Source organism: Podarcis filfolensis (genome assembly GCF_964270895.1).
Source record: "Podarcis filfolensis genome assembly, chromosome: 9".
Classification (NCBI taxonomy): domain Eukaryota; kingdom Metazoa; phylum Chordata; class Lepidosauria; order Squamata; family Lacertidae; genus Podarcis; species Podarcis filfolensis.
Window position 1 is genome coordinate 18,547,018 of NC_139610.1, and position 21,759 is coordinate 18,568,776.

Genomic DNA, 21,759 nt, shown 5'->3' on the forward strand with positions numbered 1-21,759 from the left:
ATGGCATGTTTATGAATCATTAAAGCAATAATTTTGCTAAATTTATTAGTTTATTAATTACCAGTTTAAGGGTATATCTAATGACTGAGTTGTTTCAGTCAGTGAAACGTATGGCTTTAAAAACTTTCCAGTTAGGAGCTGGTTTGCTGGTGTTTGAGCACTACCCAGTTGTGGGATGACATCATTATGCAAAGTAGTACACAGGCTGCCTTTAGCGTCTCTTCAAGGAAGTTTGCACAAGCACCTGGACTTGCACTTTGTGCAGCTAAACTGGAAACTTTAATCAATGTTCTGGGAATGGTAAAACTCAAACATGGATTTCTTTAAAAAAATGGTGCCTTCCGTCATGTCAGGAGATGTTGTTTTGGATGTTGGAAGTACTATTTGTGAAAGTTCTCCAAAGCTGCTGAAAATGACACGTACCAACCTGCTCTCCTTAGGGCAGACTATAGAAGGTGACATTCATCTTTTGCATCCTAATTACAGTATGTATCTCTGTAAGGTTTTTTGGGGGGGAAGTTTAAGGCAAGTGTAATTTATAAAAAAGTGTTTTCATTGGTCAGCTTAGATTTTCAGGTTGGGCTATGATATTTTAAAATACTGCAAAGAGTTTTCTGACATTGTAAGGTTTCTGTATTGTTTACTGTAGAAAGCTCCTTTTGTCCAATTCGTGGGTAGAATTAAGAGCCATTAAAATGTATATCTGCACATTTTGCTGGACTGTTGTAAATCTAGTAAAAAGAAATGTTGCATGACTAATGCGAAAGATGTAATCTTGCCATGTTTGATGCAACTCATGATCCTATTGCTTTATTGGGTATTTTTGTGCTTGAGTTCCCCCTTCATGTCTTGCCTGATCATGGTAATAGTGTTCAGCTTGAAATCTTCTATTCTATTTTGTCTTTTTCCTCCCTGCCCTTTTTCTTGGTATGAAGCCTCATTTGAGGATGACAGCTTGTGATGACTTTGACCCTTAAATGTGGAATTAGTTGATGGTTTGGTTACATTGTTCCTCATAGCATGATATTTCTGTGTAAAATCCAGTGAGTGTTTCTTTTTCTGTATTTGAGCTCATTTGGTATGGCTTGAAAAATGCAAACAATAAAAAAATATAAATAGTGTCCAACATAAGGACCAGTAAAATCCCACTTACACATTTTTAAGTCCATCCCTTGTTTCCTTTTTATATTATAGCTAATATGGCTTGAATAATTACTTATTTTAGTCTCAACTGATTCGGGTGATCCAGTTTGTAGTTTTGGTTTTCTCTCCAGATAAATTTATAGCAAGTAATTTTGTTCATCAGTGTAATATTCCACATTTATGGTTTCCATACTTCTAATATTTGGTGCCAAGATTTTCTCCATTCTTTTGCCAAAATAATCCATCCTATTATAAAAATACGGGTGACCAAACCCCTATGCTTTCTCTTCTCTTTTCTGTGAAAATGTCTCAAGAATGCATTTATTGTCTAAATGAATTTAATATACTATTGAAATGGCAAACATTCTTAACAATATGGAAGGGAGGTATCTAGTACTTACTGCAGCACAGGTTTATGTTAGGAACCTCATGATAAATCCCAGTCTTCCACATTAACCATGATCTTTCTAGGCAGTTGAAATAAACATACGGTAACTGACACTTTCCAATACTTAATCTTCTGTTGTTGAGCTCTCATGTAATCTAATACTTGCCTCTGTATCATGAAACCCAAGGACATTATCACTTCCTCCCAAGGTTCCCAGTACTTCCACTTTGTCAATCAGTTCCTCCCTGTTTGTGAGGACCAGGTCCAAGATAGATGACCTCCTTGTTGCTTCTTCCATCTTTGGAGAAATGAAATTGCCGGGGAGGCAATGGAGGAATTTGTTGGACCTTACATTCTTAGCAAAGTTTGAGTTCCAACAGATATTGGGGTAGTTGAGATCTCTCATGGCTACAGTATCTCTCCTTTTTGAGTGTTTGGCAATCTACCCTAGGAAGGCATCATTCAAGTCCTCAGTCTGGCTTGGAAGTCTGTAACAGACACCCACAGTAAGGTCACTGTTGTTTTCTCTCCTACAATATTTTCCTATATACTCTCAGCTTGCCTTCCATGCTCCAGGCCATAGAATAACTGCATTGTATAATTGGAAGGGACCCCAAGGATCATCTAGTCCAACCACTGCAGTGCAGGTCATGGATCTTTTAACAAGTGCACACACCCTTTACATATAATGCTGCTAGACCATTACTGTTTGGTCTATTCCTTTTGAACAGATTACAGTGGTACCTCGGGTTACATATGCTTCAGGTTACATATGCTTCAGGTTACAGGCTCCACTAACCCAGAAATAGTGCTTCAGGTTAAGAACTTTGCTTCAGGATGAGAACAGAAATTGTGTTCCAGTGGCGCAGCAACAGCGGGAGGCCCCATTAGCTAAAGTGGTGCTTCAGGTTAAGAACAGTTTCAGGTTAAGAACGGACCTCCGGAACAAATTAAGTACTTAACCCGAGGTACCACTGTATACCTCTTAATTTCTACATTCCAGACACAAGTCGTATTGTAGGTTTTTTGCCCATTAGCAAGTTTCTGTAGCTCCACTTCAGTTTCCTGAGCATCAATGAAGCTATTATCCCAAGTACCAGGTGGTCCCCTGTCATCTGTAATATTGCCTCCCCTTCCCCCTCAGGATTTAGTTTAAAGCTCTCCTAATCAGGTTCATGAGACTCTTAGCAAACACATTCTTGCCAACCACTGCGATGTGCGACCTGTCTCTTGCCAGAAGTCCTTCCTCAAGGAAGCAGAGAGCATGGTCCAAGAAAGAAAAGGTAAGATTAGAACTAGGGATTTTTGATTTTGTAGCTCAGTTGCTACACTTTCGCAGCTTTGTGAAGCCAACATGTTTTGTATTTTAAGTAGAACGGCCTAGACAGAAATTATGCATCACTTTAACTGTGAAAAAGAGGTGTGTATCAGTTCTTGAGTAAATGCTGTATTTGGAGGGAAGTTTATTTTGGTGTGGACAGGTAACTCTAATGCATCATTAATTTTATCATACTATCTTCTCGAATTCAAAAAGCTTATGCTATGCTTGTGAACATGGTGTTGTCTAGCCATTGTGATTTTTAAAAAATTGTTATTGCTAAATACAGACATATTTGTGCTTTGATTCAATTTACCATCTTCTACTTGCTGAAATTCAAGCAACCAACTGCCTCTAATTCAATTTAAGGAACTGGGGTGGGTGTGTAAGTTTTAGAGTCACAGCCAGCACTCCGCATAAAAATAATTTAGTGTGAGGTTCACTGGCAGCTTAGTTTTCTTGTTAAACATAGTTAAAATTGAAAGTACTGATATTCAGTTAGATTGAAGTGATGCTACTGTAACACAGTGAGACTGCAGGTGGCAATCTGCAGCAGCTGAAATGAAAGAGGTCTTTTAACATTTATGTTGGATGTACTGTAGCTTGGTTGAGCAATTGAGATAACAGGCATAAAGTACTCTAATCCTACAGTTGAAGATTAATTCTCTATTTGGTCTGTTTAAATGCCGCCAACTGGCTATGTCATTAGAAATTTCTCCAAATCGTTTCCATTACTACTATTGCAGAACTGTGTGAGGTAGGCATTTATGAAATGCAGATTATAGTATCCTACAATCATGCTTTTTACAATAGTAGACAGCAGCTGAATCCTCTTTAAATTATCTGCTTATTTCTATTTTTGTATCCTGATAATGGAATGAAGTGCTCTTCTAGCACACGCAGAGAACTGCTGAATTACCAGTGGGATGTTAATAGAAGATGGGGGTCTGACACAGGTAATGATTAAATGTGAAATATAACCCAACTTAAAAGGCTTGTTAATAGGAGATAGCTGTACCTGTTACAATATTTGTAGTAAAGTTATGTAAACTTGAATAAGTACAGTATTAGACTGCTTGTTCTGTGTACAAGTAGCTTACTGATATGCAATGGGAAGTTGCTGCTGATGGTCTTATGAAAGCTGAATTTAGGTTATAACCTGCACTTACTGACATAGGTATTGGTGAAAACCTGATCTTTTGCAAAAACTTGTAACAATAATAAGAAAACAGAATTGTATTCCTATTTGTTTCATAAAGGGAGATACCTGTGCAACTTCAACCAATTATTGTTCTGTTGTGTAAATGAAAAAAAGAATATTTTGTACCTAAGGATTATACGGAATTGATAATAGTGATGTGGTCTTCTTAAAATAGATAAAGGAATATTGGACTGAAAACATATGCTAAAAGGATTTGTTCACCTTTTAGATTGATGTCATTGGTAACTGTCTTCAAAATTCAGACTACTTGTGCAAAAAACCTTAAGGCCATCTGTAAAAATAATAATGAAGGGAAGGTGCCGTGGGAAGAACTAAGCATGATGCGTTACCTATTTTTTTAAGATTCATTTTTAGTTACAAACAGTATCTACAAATATTGGGTCTCTGTTCTTGATCTCCTTGTACTCTTTGAAAATATCAGTCAATATATTAGTTTTGGTCATAAGTTGTTACAACTGTAGCATTATAAACAAAGTACAAATTAACTTCAGGACAGTTAACAGTGTAGTCTCCCACCTCTGCCTGTTGCAAAGGTACATAAACTTATTCCTAATCTTTCCAGCTACCGTTATGGGCAGTGCTGCTCGAAAGGTAACAAATTTAGTCAGATTGGCAAGGGTGTGGCTAGCAACCTGAGTCTGGAAGTCCTGATTGCTTTTTGTTGGTGTCTCACAGTAAGTCTCTTTTGAGGAACACTGCAAACAGTAATGTAAAGTATATTGTGCAATTCCCTCAATTGTACTGTGGCAATGTGCATTTTATTGACAACCCACTCTATCTGCCATCCATGATACCTGAAATGGGATGTATAAGCTTTTGAAAGTATATTTCCTGAGAACAGTCCACCTTCATAAAGTGGCACCACTGCCGTCAGTAATATACTCAGAATTGTTTCTATACCTACTAGGAAATGCTAAAAAAGTATATCTTAAATCTTATGTCCACTGTGGTTCAAACTTTGTTGTGCTCAGATCTCTATTAATTATAATCCGATAGTAGCAGCTCCTGTTACCTTGCCATGGACTTTTTCATGGCTTATGCAGCTTGCACATATATGGAAATACTTGAGCACTCTGAATTTTACTGAAGGAAGCCCAGCCTCTGAGCTATGAGGCAAACAAACAGGGTGTTTTAAATGGAGCTGGACAAATTTTAAAGCTAGTATGTGGTGGAGTTGTGGGGCCTCAGCAGTGGGCATCAACCAGGCAATAAGTTTAACCATAAAAACTGTATGTGCTAGCAAATAACCTCCAGATAACTACAAGCAATCCCATACAAGTTGTAGGATGACTGGAAGAGTTATGCCCTTTTAAAATGAACCATCTAGTGCACATACTGTATAGGTAAATGGTAGTTGTAGCTAAGTCTAAGACTGATGTAGCCAAACTGATAGCTATCTGAATTTATGTTTTTGGCAGGCACACTAAAGCGATGTAGAGGTGTAGAAATATTAACTGATTTCTCCAGAGATTCTGTATTTATTTTTATTTCATAATTTATTATTTATCTTTTACACGTGTGTCAAGGCAGTTTACAAACATATCACAAAAAGAGCCAGAAACAACCCACACCTATAGGCGAGGCTATAATTCAGCATGTTGTTCTAGTTCCTAGAGTGTCTTATCAATTGGTCACTCTAAGCCAAGAACCAATTAACAAACTGATTTTGCTCCTTTGGAGATAATGCATTCCTCTGCCCCACCCCCACAATTAGTCATATATCCCCTGCTTAAGCAGTAGGACTATTCCCCTGTAACAGATCCATTTCTCACATCCATTATAATATTGAGAAATAGGTGTTGTAGCACTAAATATAAAAATGGCCATCTTAATTTAGGAAAAGACCTTAGTAGGCTTGAGAAGAACGCTGTTGAGTCTGAAATGACGGTATATAGTGGCCATTCAAAGTGTTAATCTTTATGTAAGTGAACAAAATAATAACCTGGAACTTGAGAGGAAGGACTCCGCTCACATGGTTGCGTATATTACTGTTTGCAGAGAGCCATAAAGAAATCTTCATTTAGGCTAAACTAAATTACAAAAGCTAGGGTGTTCCTTCTGGAAGCTCACAAGCAGGGCAGAGGTAATGGTTATCTTCCTGAGGTATCTGATCAGAAGTATATTGCCTCTAAACAGTGAGATTCTATTCAGGGACTGTTCCTGAAAGCTGTAAAGAGATACACTCAAGTCTGAATGCATCTCATTAAATGTGTCTTCTCTCTTGAAAATAGGTGAGGAACTGGTTATAGCTGGTGGGTCAGATCCTGATCTCCCCTACTTTTGGCAGATGGCCACGGCCACTTACTTGTAGGGCTGGGCGATATCAGCTTTTCAACATCACGGTGTATCGCCAGCTAAACATCGCAGTTTGGCGGTATACAGCGATATTGAAAAAACAGCTGCATTGGCCTCTGCCCGTAAGGTGCCGGATGAAACTGCCCCAGCTCTAACCGTGGAAGCTGAGGTGCTTTACCCAGGCGCTTGTGGGCTGGGACAATGCAGCTTATTTACTCAGCTCAGCTGGGGATCGGAAAAGTTCTCCCTCCCCAACTGAGCCAGCCCCGGAGCCCCCATACTGCTGCATGCTTGCAGGAGCCAATGCCGGGCTGAAGGCTCTTATTTTATTTTTTATTTTATATTTTATACCCCACCCGTCTGGCTGGGTTGCCCCAGCCACTCTGGGCGGCTTCCAACACACACAATAATAATAATAAAACATCAAACATTAATATTAACAATCAGATCCTATATAAAAATACAATAACTTTTAAATAAACAAGTTATACCAAATAAAGCAATATGCAGTAATGCATTAGAATCCAATAGTAAACACTCAAACTAAATATCAGCAGGTAATAGTTAAACAGTTAACTGCTCGGCTGATGCAAGGCTGGCACACTTCCTTAGCTGAGCAGTTTAAAGAACAAGCTGTATCATGCCTTGCCAATACAGCTTGTTTCTCTCTCTGTGCCGTATGAGGGCAGACCGCGATGTCAGCTTCACTCAGCAGTATATCGCTGCTGAAAGTGCTGCTGCTCCTGAGTCCCTCTGCTTGCAGTGCCCGCTGGAGGAAGGAACTTTTGACACCTTCCAGCAGGCGCTGCTAACAGAGGAACTCAGGAGCAGTGGTGGTTTCACCAGCATTGCGGTCTGCTCTTTATACTGGTCCTGGGTGATACATCGCCCAGGCCTACCCACTTGTCAGTCATCTAATATCACCATGCTATCAGTTGAAGCAGTTTCCTTTGGCCGTGTGGTTTGAGATCAGACAGTGTGGGCAAAGCCTCTGGGATTTGCAGGTGCTGCTGGCCATTGATGCCTGCAAACCTTGCAGGGAGCTGTGTCTTTACCTACTCTGCTCTTGATGTCACATATATGAGATCATATGTGGGGCTGGTGGATATGGCTTGGGGAAAACTTGCAGGCCAAATTAGGTTCATGGACCGAAGGATTGCCATCACTGCTTTAAGATGTTGGCGGTCACCTTTTCTGTGACAGTGTGTTCCACAACTTTGGTATTGTATGGAAAGTTGTTGCCTCTTCTTAACCATATAATTGAACCTACTTCTGCTCCATTCTCTGGAGGAAGAAACAAGGTAGGGATTAATTGATAATTTATTAAACAAATAACTTGTCATCTAGGCATTGCCTACCTTATGTGGTTGTGAATTTTCAAATATCTGTGCTTTGGTTATAAGGATTTTATTTTGAAGCCTATAATTATTTTTGTTCAATGTAATATCGAGTGCCTCATGGCTGTATTTTAAGTTACTTTGGAAAAATATATATATATTGTATTCCGAGTTCTCAAACAAGGAGCCAAATGAAATCTATGATTACATTTTAACCTTTGTTCAGAATTGCTTTTGTCTGTTTTTGTGGGGACAAAGTAACAATAAATGTTGATACGGTATGGAGGTGAACTAAATACAGTATCTGCCTCTTCTGTGACTTCTTTCTCTCCTAAGTGGGCACTGTTTAGGAAATGAGATATGAAATATTGCATTAAGTACTTTTAGAAAGCTCATAGCATGGTTACAATGCCCCTCCCATTCCATTAGCTGTCATAATCTCCAATAGACTAAGCAGGAAGTTGTACTCTGCATTTTCAGGGGCATGTTGAGAAGTCTGTGCTTGTGTTCAGACTGTTTGGAATAGAAAGAATGCATTAATATACTTTTATGTGGGGGGAAGCAGTCCTGATGTTGGTGTCTAATAGAGTACAATCTAATAGAGCATAATACTTCATTTTCAATTTGCAAGTAGGCAAAGTTCTTTTTCCCACTATCCTTTGTATTATTAGAGTTCCTGCAATAAATTGTACCTAAAGTTCCAAACTCTCACTGGCCTGTGTTTACTAACAACAAGGTGACTAACTAACAGCTAATATCTGAATAGCTTTCTTCTATTTTTGTTTCTGGTGTGTGGGATTGATTTGTGTCAGCACTGAGAAATATGAGGATCCTGAAGGGCATCCTGTCTTGACAAGAGTGTAAGCTTTTTCTCCCCCCCCCCCCCATACTGGAGAGTTCATCTGCATTCAGCAGCATTTCTACTATAGTTGTGCGTCACTCGGAGACTGCATGGTAATGAAGCGCTGATGCTGTGGGCCAAAACTCTGTTGCCTGCAAGCAAAAAAGGATGACTGTTAGGAAAGCCATACCACCAAAACTGTAGCTGCCGGTGCTGCTGCAGCAGCTCTCTGAGACATGATGTTGAGCCTCCAGGATTCTGTGCTTTTTGAAATTAACATTAAATCCCTGCTGAAGTCATGGAGCAGCAGCTGTAAGTATATTATCTTGACTGAGACAGCTACATCATGGGTGTTCCTCCTTGCATGCTAATTCTTGAATGTTAAGCTGCTGAAAGACAGAGTATTTTGTGTAAGACAAATGGGAGAGATAGATAAGTACAGGCAACTAGAATATCTGCTTCCTAGTTCCCATGCAAAACCCTCCAAAACGTTATCTTTAATTTCTAACTCTGTGTGTGCATGGGAGATGGGGGTGGGTAGGCTTTTTGCTTTCATTTGGAATGGTTCTTTGCAAAAATAGAGGTGACAGTTTCTAGATCTTAGGCTCTGCAGCAGAACTGCTCAGTACTATTCCATAGTTCCCTTCAGCACAAAATGCTTTTGAAGCAAAATCAGAGGCCTGCAGACCATAAATAAGTTCCACATTAACATACTTACAAGTGAACTGTTTAGTCAATGTAATTTATCCATAATAAGCAAAGAAAATTTCATTGTTAAACATTCTATAGATGAATCCCAGCTTTTTGCTGTGCATTTAGACAAACTAATTCAAGTGAGCAAAAGTAGGTTTCTAGCTAAAAAGCCTGAAACTCTAATCCTTAACTTGGTGATTCCCAAATTATAGGATGGGCCCCTACTTGGGTGTATGGTCACTCAAAGGTTCCTGGGATGTCTGTCATCCTGAAGCAGATGGAGCCTACCATTCCCTTTAGCAGGAATTGAATGCCCTCTGACAGCATAAATGCTGTCACGAAACAAATTGTCCAAACATAATTTTGGAGAGGAAGAGGGATCAAGAAAAAAACTGCTGCTTTGCTGTTTTTGCTGCAGATTTTTTTGTAAATGGTTTTAGGAGTCTGTCAGAGAAATCCTCTTCTGGTGACAAGGTTGGAAATTAGTCCCTCATTCACAGATCCTCTTGTACAACAACATACTGTTTGTACATGACTGCATGCAAGGATCTCTCATGTTTGAAAGAGGTGGTTGGCCCTTTTAAGTATGAGTAGGTGGGAGTAGAAATCAGCAACGTGGGAAGTCAGGACAGAGTTCAGAAAGTTTTAGAATCTCTGACTCAGTTTATCTCTTTTGGATGATAGTTTAGTTCACAGAACATGGGTCTGACACTTCTGTATTGTTATCTGTGATGTATATATTGGCAATTTTCAAATAACCATTGCATGGCAACATGAAATAACCTTAGAAAGAAGAGCTTTTTCAAAACTTGGAGGTAAGCTTTCCTTTTCTAGAATCAATTATAATTTGTTTCAAATAATTTTCCTTTTATTTATTTTATATAATTTTCCTTTTATTTAACTTACTCCAGCAGTACATTGCGTAGAATGATATTCAGTTTGAATATATTCAAATACCGATTTTTGTATTGCTCATTGAGCCTTGTAGGTTATATAGCATTAAACATTCAACAGGTTGCTTAGTAGATTAGTTTTAACCATTCACATGTGCCAGGCTATGTTAGAATTGCAGATCATGGATACAGAGCAAGTTGAAAACAGTAAAAAAGTGATTCATGGTTATAGTAGAAGTTAGTAACATTTTAAATATCTGCTTTCAGTTTGTATATGAACAAACAAAGCTCAAATGTATTCATTTTAACAACCTAAAGGAGATTTGAAACAATTGAAAGATGTTCCTGATTTATATATATTCTGTCTTGAGGTGTGTTAAACATATATTTGAAAGTTTTGCTATTTTCTTTAAGGTACGCTTTGGGTTGCAAATTGATATGTATGCTGAGGCTGCTTGCGGTTCTTTAAATAGTCCATATGATATATGTCCCCTCATAAGTATATACCAAAGGCAAGTTATTTACTGATTGTACTGCTGCCTATAAATTTAGGTCTCTTGTCATCACTTATGGGTTATCCTGGATGGATCTTTATTCTGGTCCAATAGAACTGTTCTTAAGATATAAAACAGTATTCTGTATCACTGGGATTTCAGGTCTTAATAGTTTCTTTCCTCTATGAGCAGTGGAGAAAGAAATATTACATAGTAGTGGTTCTTGCTGTGAGATAGGTCACCTTAGGGAGATGTGGATAATTTCTGGAATGGATGCAATTTATTTCCTACAACTTCCTCTCAGTATGCCTTGATGAGGTTTGGAACAAAGTGCTAACCTTTGCAATCTACTATAATATTGGAAGATTCTGTGCATTATCCTTCCTGTTGGTTATCAGAATTAAGGAAGACTATTCCACTTTTTCTGGTTTTGCTTTATTCTACTTTCCTTGAAATCTCTCCTTCCAGTGACCTTGAAATATATTATGGGTCTGTGTGGTTCCATTTGTTCAGTCTTTTTTACTTTGGTTTATCTGAGATTCAAAATATCAACAATTTGGTTTCATTAAGTTCAGGAAGATTTCTTCAAGACTGGGATTGGCTCATCCTGAATACTTTGCATTATTGTGCTTATTTAGGCTATAATTTTCTAAACCAGGTTATTCATTTGCTCTATTCTGTACATTACACTATAATTGCAAAGTACTTATTTTACTTATTTGAAAACTATATGTAATGTAATCCTGTTGGTGGTAATGTAGCTCCCTGAAATTCCTAATGGTTGCTCAGTAGTGAGTGCTTTTTTAAATACAAATGTTCCTTTTAAATGGGGTACAGTGTGGCATTTTCTATTGTATAATTTACACAGAATGACAATAGGATATAATTAGTGCTATAGCTACATTTTGAGAGACTGTCTCCAGCTACTTCAGTCAATGAGATTTCTTGTTACAAAAGGAAATCCCAATGTACTTTTGGTTTTTTATGATATCCCTTCTATGAGTATGTATGCTTGAATGTATACACTCAAAACACTGCTTCATCTCACTGTTGTTTTTTTTAAAGGCTTGCTTAGCTGGCAGAATGGTGTTGCAATGCTGGCTAGGGTTTGATTGTAGCTGCACTTTTTTTCTTTCACTAACAACAATGAAGTGACATTCATACGGCCTAGATTCAGGATGCTGTGTCTCTGCCAACAGTTTGAAGCATTCTTTTTACATTGAGTCAGGAACATTCTGTTAAACCAGCTGTGTAGTGAGAATATTTAGCAGATAAGCTATCCCCTTATTTCATTCATAACCTTAGCAAAGGATGGTATTTTACTAGTTTTTTTTCACTAGTGTACTAGCAAATGTCACATTTAACTTTTACAAATGGGCAACTTTGATAGATTCTACTTAGCTTTTGCTATGTATATTTCAATCTTTAATGTAGTTTATTATTTTTCTCTCCTTCCCCCTTATATTCAGTAGCACTTCTAAAACGTGAAGTGCTTCAAAACTCTTCACAGCAAATCTGTGAAGTAACTTAGACTGGGGGAGTGTGACCTCTCCAAGGGTATTTACTCAGTTTTATAACTGAGCAAGTACCGTAGTTTAAATGTGCTTAATAATAATAATAATAATAATAATAATAATAATAATAATAATTTTATTATTTATACCCCACCCATCTGGCTGAGTTTTCCCAGTCACTCTGGATGGCTTCCAGTTCATATAAAAACATCAGACATTAAAAACTACCCAATACAGGGCTGCCATCAAATGTTTTCTAAAAGTTATGTAGTTCATCTCCTTGACATCTGATGCGAGGTAATTCCACAGGGAGGGTGCCACTGCCAAGAAGGCCCTCTGCCTGGTTCCCTGTAACTTCACTTCTCGTAGTGAAGGAACTGCCAGGAGACCCTCAGAGGAGGACCTCAGTGTTCGGGCTGAATGATGGGGGTGAAGATGCTCCTTCAGGTATACTGTGCCGAGGCCATTTAGGGCTTTAAAGGTCAGCACCAACACTAGTTAGCAGGGATGTGTGGATAAGCATGATGGAAAGTATGAAGTATGATATTTCATACCAGTACTTTCTGCCATCTTCATTAGCTCCCATGCTTTCCAGGCCAAATTCAAAGTGCTGCTTTTGACCTTTAAAACACTTCACAGCTTAGGACCAGGTATCTGAAGGATTACCCGTTCTAGTTCAAAAGACGGTGTGGGAGGAAAAACATCATATGGTAAAAGAAAAAAGAGGCTATATCTGTTGTGGAATTATTTATATAATTCCAGAGGAGGAAGTTTTTTATCAGGTGGTACTGTCTGAAAGGGGGCTCACCCCAAGTGTAGTTGGCCTTAGCGTTAGTCATTCACAATAATATAATTATGATAAAATGCCAGTTATAGATGCAAATTACTTGACTATAGTTCTTCCTAAGTTGTGTTCAGTAGTATTATGTATACCTATCTGCTACTCAATATGCTTCCCCACCTTGGGCACTGTTCTTGTAACTTGCGCTTGATGTGAACTTGATAACTCAATTATTTTGAGCATTTTTACTCATAAGACAAATAAGTCAATTATATTGGAGAGTTGGTGCAACGGGTACTGCTGCTAGTAAATCTGTTGATATAAATATTGATATAAAGAACATCACAGTGAGTGATATCTAACATTTGTCGTACTTGGTGTATGGGTCTACTCTGAATATGGCTAATGTTTGATCCTACCCAAGGTTTTGGGACTTGCAGCTTTAATGTGTTTTTGAGACATTAGTCTTTAATGCTTCCAGACAAACAATGAATAACCATGAATAAAAAGGTACTCTGCTTTTCTGTGTATAACGTGGCTTTATTATACTATGTGAGTAACATGGAATGCAAAGATGCAAAACTACCAGTTGAGGCTGTCCAACAGTTGGAATGTTCATGGTCACTCTCTGCTTATCATTCCAACTCAACTGAGTTGTGTCAGAGGTTACACTGCCAAAAGTGCAATGGCCTGTAGGTCCCTGTCATTTGCCTGTCATTCTCTCTGGACTCATCTACGTTTGTAGAGAAAAAGAGCTTTATATGTGTTATAATACTGTGACACCAGATGACGTCGTGATTTCCCTTTATAAAGTTTACAACGTGTTTAACTGAAACACTTTTTTGATGTGTCTAGATCCAGCCTCTGTCTTAGCTTTCCACAACAGTATACCTATTGATTTGCTCTGTAAGTAGAAGAAACAGCTCTACGCTACTTTTAAAGCTGGTTTATTTTTAAATGTGTGTTGTGCATCACCAAAGGTCCTATTCCATGCAAATGTCTGATTTAATCTGCCTCTTTCTAAGCAGACTTTACAATTTCATGCTGCACTTCGAAGCCAAATGTAGCTGTGCACATCGCTATATAAAATATATGCACATACTCCTTAGGTGTGGCCTTGGTACAAATTTCTCTGTACATTAAAGGAAGATAATGTTTTCATTTTTTGTTTCTTTTAGTATACTGATATTTGATTATTAAATTTGACCACGTGTTCTTTCTTGCCTGAAATGAGCTGTAACCTATGGCATGGATTCTAAGGCATTTATCTAGTTCTGTACCATTTGCTGGTAGCTGACCTTGGTAGCAAATCTCATTTTCTCTAAGTTCTGTCAGTTTGTGTCATTGGCTATCTCCCAGTCCCTGCCCCTTAGATCAGCTCTGCAAGCTACTGTTGACTCCTTTGAAGCGCATCGGCAGTCAGTGGAGCAGATTATGGGATAGTTTCAGTATCTGAAAGACAGATGATTACTGTCAGTGCTAAAGATAATTTACTTCCAAGGGGAAAGATGTTGGATATTGTTATGTTGAATAGATATTACAGAAAGAATCAGACATTTTCTTAGTTTTTCCTCTTTCTTTGAAGTGTTGAAGCTGATAAACTTTTTTTTAAGGGTCTGGATAAACAGTGAATATTCTACAGTCCAGAGGGATGCGGGTGGCGCTGTGGTCTAAACCACTGAGCCTCTTGGGATTGCTGATTGGAAGGTTGGCGGTTCAAATCCGCACAATACGATGAACTCCCGTTGCTCTGCCGCAGCTGCTGCCAACCTAGCAGTTCAAAAGCACACTAGTGCAGGTAGATAAATAGGTACCGCTGCAGTGGGAAGGTAAATGGTGTTTCCATGTGCTCTGCCTTCTGTTTCACCAGAAGCGGTTTAGTCATGCTGGCCACATGACCCAGAAAGCTGTGTATGGACAATCGCTGGCTCCCTCGGCCTGAAGTGAAATGAGTGCCGCACCGCATAATTGCCTCTGACTAGACTTAACTGTCCAGGGGTCATTTACCTTTACCTTTACCTTATTCTGCAACCTGCTTTCTTAACACTGAACAGGCACAATCTATCAATGTGTATATCTGGAATTAGAGTAATGTTCTTTAAATGTCTTGGATTTTGATCCTGTAATGTACCATATATTGGATACTGCACAGGTAAACATGTAGAAATTATGCATGGTTTGAAGTTAGCGTGTTTTGACCAGAGAAGAATTGCAAATCAAGTTGATGGATGATGCCGAAATGACAAAATTAACTGGGAAGCTCAGGAATCAAGACAAGATTTTTAAAAAAGAATGGGAAAGGTTTATAATGTATATACAAGATTATTGTAAGCATATTAAAACATTGACAGGATTTTAAACACACTTGTAATGTAACAGTACATAAGGATAACTTAGAAAGATAAAAAAAAATTGGAGTAGTGATATGAAGTTGAAAATAGGATTAATAGGGCCCATGGAAGGGATGGGGGGAGGTCAGGAGATTCAGAGCAATCTTGACATTTAGATTTGGAATTGGTTTTGTTGTATGTTCATATTTTTGAAAATCAAATAAAAAATTATAAAATATGAAGTTAGCTTGTTTAACAACTAACTCTTGTTTCTTATATGTTGGAAATTTTGGATCACACATAACACTAAGCCAGCATTCTTTGAAACTGAAAGGAAACTTGTCAGAGCCCTCCTCTTTGGCTGTATAAGGAAAAGGGAAGTGCATGAGCCTGACAGTACACTTGGCATACTGAGGCTCATCTACAAAGCATGGTTTAGTATTATGTGCAAACCAGCCCTTTGTATAGGTGGTTGTTTTTTCCAGGGTTGCTGATCAGATTGATTGAATTGAAAGTGTTGTAAACAAAAATTGCCCTTTTCCCTCATGGGGTATCCAAGAGCCCATATAGAGTCCTTACATAGGTTCCCTTTTGGTAGGAGAGAATAACAGAGGCCAACCAGAAAATATTGAGAAGCAAAGCAGCTAGTAAGCTTGATCTTTATTGATCTGTTGCAACAGGGTGCTCCCCTCACCCGCAGGAGAGAGAAGGGACCCAGAAAAATGGCATGCAAGGCCTTATAAAGACTTTTGAAATTCCCATCCTGTAGATCAAGACCAGCCCCAGAAACATCATACATACATCACAGAAGTGGTGTAATCTAAGACCACCCCTCAGATACATCACACCTACATCACAGAAAAGGCGGTCTAAAACAGAAATTTGAATATTGTTTTTCTCCTGTTGTTGTTTATCTCCTGTCTGGCAGGTTACTTGGTCGGATTGCCTGGGGAGCCCGGCCATTCTTTTGTAGTGATAAATACTTAGTTCCTGGGCCAGGTCACAGGCTCACACCCTATTCATATCTTAAATGTGTCCTTAAGACAGGATTTGTGAGGAAAGAGACAATGAGGAGGTTTCCCACTTTGACCTCGCAGAGAAAACATTTGGTCAGTTTAGGAATCAAAATGGTTCCAGGTTGGTCTTCCTGTGCTGATCTATGTACGTGTGGTTATGAACATTACCATATATCTAAGACCTCAAAATTCCTATCACAAAAGGCATGTTATAGAGTGCACCAGTTTATACAGGGCTAAACTATAGTCTCTACAGTACTTTTGAATGTGGAAGAAACCTCTTGTTTCAGTTTTGCACTGAAGTGGCTGGAAACATTCTTCTTATGTTGGGCCTTGAGATATCTGATATAGTTTTAATTACAAAGACGGAATATAATTACAATGAGGAAATAGCATTAGATCATGAGGTTTTACTTTATTTACAAAGCCCCAAAATGGTTACAAAGAATGAAATGGCCAGTTGGTGGAAAATACAGCAAAAGGCACGATTCTCCTAAAGAGCCCAATGATTCTCCTAAAGAGCCCAATCAGCGGAAACCCTTTGCAGGGGCTTCTGGTTTGCTCAGTGGAGCTCCTTCCCCACCTCCCCTATTCATTTTTTGTTAAACTGACCAATGACAATTTCCTAAATTTAAACTGTCCTAAAATTAAACTGGCCAAATAGTTATGCTTTCATACACAATGTGGTTAATCCTCCACTACTGTTACTGCAAATAACAATCTTAAATTGAATATGATTTTTTTTAAATCAACCAATTAAAAATTCAGAAGTACATATACCTCTGAGAATATATAGGAAGGTTTTAGAAATAGTAAGATTTTGGCATGTAGTACCATGGTCTGGTGAACTATGTTGAAAAGTTTTAAGACTAACCAATGCTTTTCACTGGAGAGTAAAATGCTAGATCAGAATACTTCCTGACTGTTCAGGGTTGAGTAACTGAAGTACCATAATGAGAGGAGATAGGTTTTACTTTATGTCTGCTAGATTTTAATGATTAATATAATTCAGTTGTGAAATGGCTCAAATTAAAAATGTAGGTACTTTGCCAGCTTCTGTGTAATCCTCTGATAAGATTTGCATGACCCACTGATTGGTCCTGCCCTACTGCTTGAAGGAACACTCCTGTATTACTAATCTGTAAATGCAAAGTAAATAAGAGCCATGAGTTAATACCATCTGGAATGACACTATTTTGTTGAAAAGTCCCATGCTGATAGCACTCACAGCTGGCATGGAGATGTTACACATGATAGTTTGAAATTACGGTATATAGAGACCATGGACCATGTTTTAGCCTCGCCACATGGAAGCATTTTCTAGCAGCAAACATGTTGGCTTTGTTATAATATATGAAGTTAACCTAATAAATTCATTTTTGTAGTTAAAAATGCTTTAGCCAGCTCTAAGGTACTGATTTTATTTTATTTTAGTTGAGTTAATTAAATCCTGTGTCCATCATGAAACTTAAGAAGTTGTATACAGAATTCCTAGGTAGTTCTCTAGGCACTAACTAGACTCAAGCCTACGTCGCTTCAACAGGTACCTGCATCATGTGACCTCAGACAACTCTTTGGGACTTCAGGTTTTTCCCCTCGGCTGTTTAAATATTGAAATTCAATTTCTGAATAAAGCAATTGTATTAGAATAAATAGCCCACCTGTGCTGTACATTGCTGCTAAGCAGATTTTACTCGGAGGGTGAGACTGTTTTCTCCTGGTAGCATGCTGGAAAAGCTTCCTTCTTCATGAGCACCACCTCATCATATTAAGGAAGAATAAAGTTGTTAAATTTTATGAACAGAATACATTCTTGGAAATGACTGCATGTTTGAATATATATAATAAATGACAGATACATCTACAAGAGGAGGGGACACTATCACTATAGAGCGTGAGAAGCCAAGGTGCTGATATCTAAGTGTCGTTGCACAACTTGCTTCCAGCAACTCAGGCCAGCAAGGTTGTGATAAGTAAGGAATGATGGGAATCTTATAGTTTAGCAGCATGCAGAGGGCACTATGTTGGCTAGCCCTCATTTAGAACAATGTTTAGCAAGAAGAAATCGCAATGAAAATCCTCATGATTACATATTTTTACAAAGCTGTTTATTTGGGGGAGAGACTGTCATAGGAAAAGTAATAGGAAATACCGTAGAAAGTAACATACACATCCCAAACATAATAGAAGGCAAGAGGAGATGCGAAAAGGAAATAAAATTTATATTAACTGGAAACAAAACTTAATGCACATTGAGAGGAACAGAATTCTGTTCATGGGGCAGCAGAGAAAAAGCCAAGAGAGAGCATAAGGGAATAGAGTTTGAACAGATTGGTATGTGTTGTGTACTAGATCAAGGCTTCCACTTCTGTGTGCATTGGTGTTTTTAAGGACACAAAGCTGTAATTTGCATGCATACCTGCACCAAACAATTGCTGCATGAGGTGTGCTGCTGCTCTTGTGTAGTTTTCCTGTCGTTATGCATTTGTGGGGATACCCTGGCTTATAGGCCAGTTCAGGCAAAGAGGAGATGGGCAGTGGAACAAGTAGGGAAATGTAACCAAAACGAGGCAATATCAAGTTCTCTAGAGCAAAGATTGTACATAACCCATGACAGTTTAATGAATAACAAACTCTGTCCCTCCCTCCTTGGTTCTTGTGTACTATAAAGATTTGATCTTTGATAAGCAAATGCTACGTAATGCAGTTATGACCTTTACTGTTGACAGTAATAGCTAAAGTTACAGGATTACCTGTGTAGTATACAGTGGTACCTCGGGTTAAGAACTTAATTCGTTCTTGAGGTCTGCTCTTAACCTGAAACTGTTCTTAACCTGAAGCACCACTTTAGCTAATGGGGCCTCCTGCTGCTGCCACGCTGCTGCTGCACGATTTCTGTTCTCATCCTGAAGCAAAGTTCTTAACCCAAGGTACTATTTCTGGGTTAGCAGAGTCTGTAACCCAAGGTACCACTGTATGTGAACTCAGTGAAGCGAAAATCTACAGAGAGGCAATTATTAGGGGCAAACCGCATTTTCCTCATGGACCAACATGCTTCATGGAATCATACAGCTGGAAGGGACCCTGAGCATCATCAAGTCCAATGCAGGAATATGCAGCTGCCCTTTAGGGGATCAAACCTGTGATCTTGGCATTATCAGCACCATGCTCCAGCTGAGCTATCCCAGGTGCTTCTTTTGCTTTTTATATGAAACAGGTAAATCTGAACATTTATCAAGAAAGGTTCAGAATTTCTGCTAGTATGTGAACAAGTTACTTCTTATACTTTATTAACTTACGTGCCACAGTACATTCCAGTGCTAGATTCATGGTTGCAACCTGAGAGCTTAGTGGTCTTAATATGTTTTGGAAAGAGTGCAATTCTCACTGAGTTTAATTGGACATAGTCCCTGCTATGCTTACATAGAGGTAAAGCTAAAACTGATCCCCCCCCTTACAGTGTGTACAGAGACCCCCTCCCCCACAGATTTCAGCTGAAATTGTCAATGTTTCCACAGCTAAAAACGATTGGAATCAGGACTTAAGTAGATTTTTCCATGACTAAAAAAAAGTGTACTCAAAGTAAGTCTGAACCAACTCTGAAGTCTACTACTAGAAATTTCACAAATGGCCTTTCATAAGATGCGCAGGTACTTAAGTTTTGATTGACTTCCTACTTCCATATCAGCCTGCCCGTTCACTGGCCACACAGCATGATAAACCACAGTCTATCTTAAACCATGGTTTAATGGTGATCCTGTCTTTCCTTTAATGTGCAGGGCTCCACATGGCTCAGACAAACAATACTATGGCTTATTGTGTCATCTGAACCTGGTCTGCAAACAATGAGCAGCAAGCCAGAAATAAATCAGAAAGAATGGCCCCTAGGGAGAGGCAAATTCAGGATTAGAACGTAGTTTAAGATAAACCGCTGCTTATCATGACGTGCAGACAAGGCCACTGAGATAATTGTCAGAGGCTTCTCTCTGGGTGCTCTTGCTGACTAAAGTATGACACATGGTAACCCATAAGAGGGCTGTCTGTTGAATACTTACCCTGAGGTGGGCTGCATGTGCTCACTTCACTCCCTCAATGCTCTCTTTTTGATACTGGGTAGATACATGCTTTATTTTTCTGGGTTCTTCAAAGTATTTTTAACCCTGGGCTGAACAGTTTTAACTGCTATTTTTAGTTCTGTTACATCTATGTTGAATTTTTATTGGGCTGAATCCAGAGAGCTGTTTCTGCAAACAAAAGAGGCTCTACTGTTTGAGGAAGGGACTGGGATCTAGCTGGGACTCCTGCTAGAGGAAACCAGGGAAGGCATTTCTCCCCATTTCAACATTCCCTCTGCAACCACCTGCACCATCTCTCACACTATTCTGGAGTGTCTCCAACTCTCTGGAGTGGATTTTGGGCACTGCAGTGGGAAGGACTATTTAGCAAAAAACTACATCTTGCATATTGAAGCGCCACTAACTCACAACCCTCAGCAAGAGAACACTTGCCCTATTTATTTAGCAGATATACTTGATGAAAAATTCAGAATTTTCTGATAATATGACTGTACCCTCATTGAACTTGCTCTGGAAAGTAGCTTCCAGCCCATAAAACAATGAAATAGCAAATGCATAGTTCTTTTAACACACACTGAATGATTTTAAGAAAGCGCTGTTGTGTTTTCATCTTCTCACATTGTTCATAGCTATGTTGAAATGATTTAAGCATCTGCAACAGCATTAATTTGGCTACTAGGGACACTAGCCTGTTCATTAAAGTATTTATGAAAGCATAGGAGCTAGGATATATATTTATTGAAGTTTTCCTATTGCATATGGAACATTTTCATATGATATATTAGAGTTTGAATTGGAAGGCAGAAGAAGCAAATGAAACCAGGTTTAATAAAGTTTGTTCCACAGCCTTATATTATATATATTATATATTATATTATATATATGTGTGTGTGTGTGTGTGTTGTATGCCTTCATATTAATATACTAACATGCCTAAAGCCTTAAGGTTATGATTTTTAATAATAGTGGCAATAGGATGGCTACTTGCGCATCACTCGAAAAGAGGACAGATTTGCAAAAAAAATGCTTATGCTACATTATATATAGGCACACATTTAGAAATAGTTACTATAATTTTAAAAAGAAATACAATATATCTCACCATGGTGGGGAAGAATCTGTCCAGTGTACCTGCTAAAAGGATTTTTTTCGAATAATAGACTGTCCTCTGTAAAGTAGGGCATATTACTCCATGTGACAAATATTATGATTGCGTATAACAAAATTGAAAAGAGATTTGGTTAGGAAAGTGCCTGAGGTTTGTGAATGGTGCGCAGGCCATGGGTTCCATGTTGGGGATTTCAGAATAAAAAAATGAGTTGGAATTGTGTGGTTTTTTTGGCTACAATCTGGGAAACCGGGGTTCAAATCCCTACTGAGCCATGAAGTTCATTGACTGACCTTTAGCCAGCCATTGT

The 21,759-nt window shown here is 38.5% G+C and overlaps 1 protein-coding gene across 13 annotated transcripts in view; it reads left to right on the top strand.

Moving 5' to 3' along the window:
- FRYL (FRY like transcription coactivator) overlaps positions 1 to 21,759 on the top strand; it is a 137,892-nt gene that overhangs the window by 25,189 nt on the left and 90,944 nt on the right. For 2 of the 13 annotated variants that reach the window (XM_083629854.1, XM_083629860.1), the window contains exon 1: positions 248 to 485. The exons of 4 other annotated variants lie outside the window; for them this stretch is intronic. In XM_083629854.1, coding sequence (XP_083485980.1) covers positions 314 to 485 — 172 coding nt within the window. In that variant the 5' untranslated portion in view covers positions 248 to 313. Of the gene's footprint in view, positions 1 to 208; positions 486 to 8,839; positions 8,857 to 21,759 lie in introns of those variants that run through there. 7 more of the 13 variants (XM_083629865.1, XM_083629866.1, XM_083629864.1 and 4 more) reach the window with 6 other exon arrangements.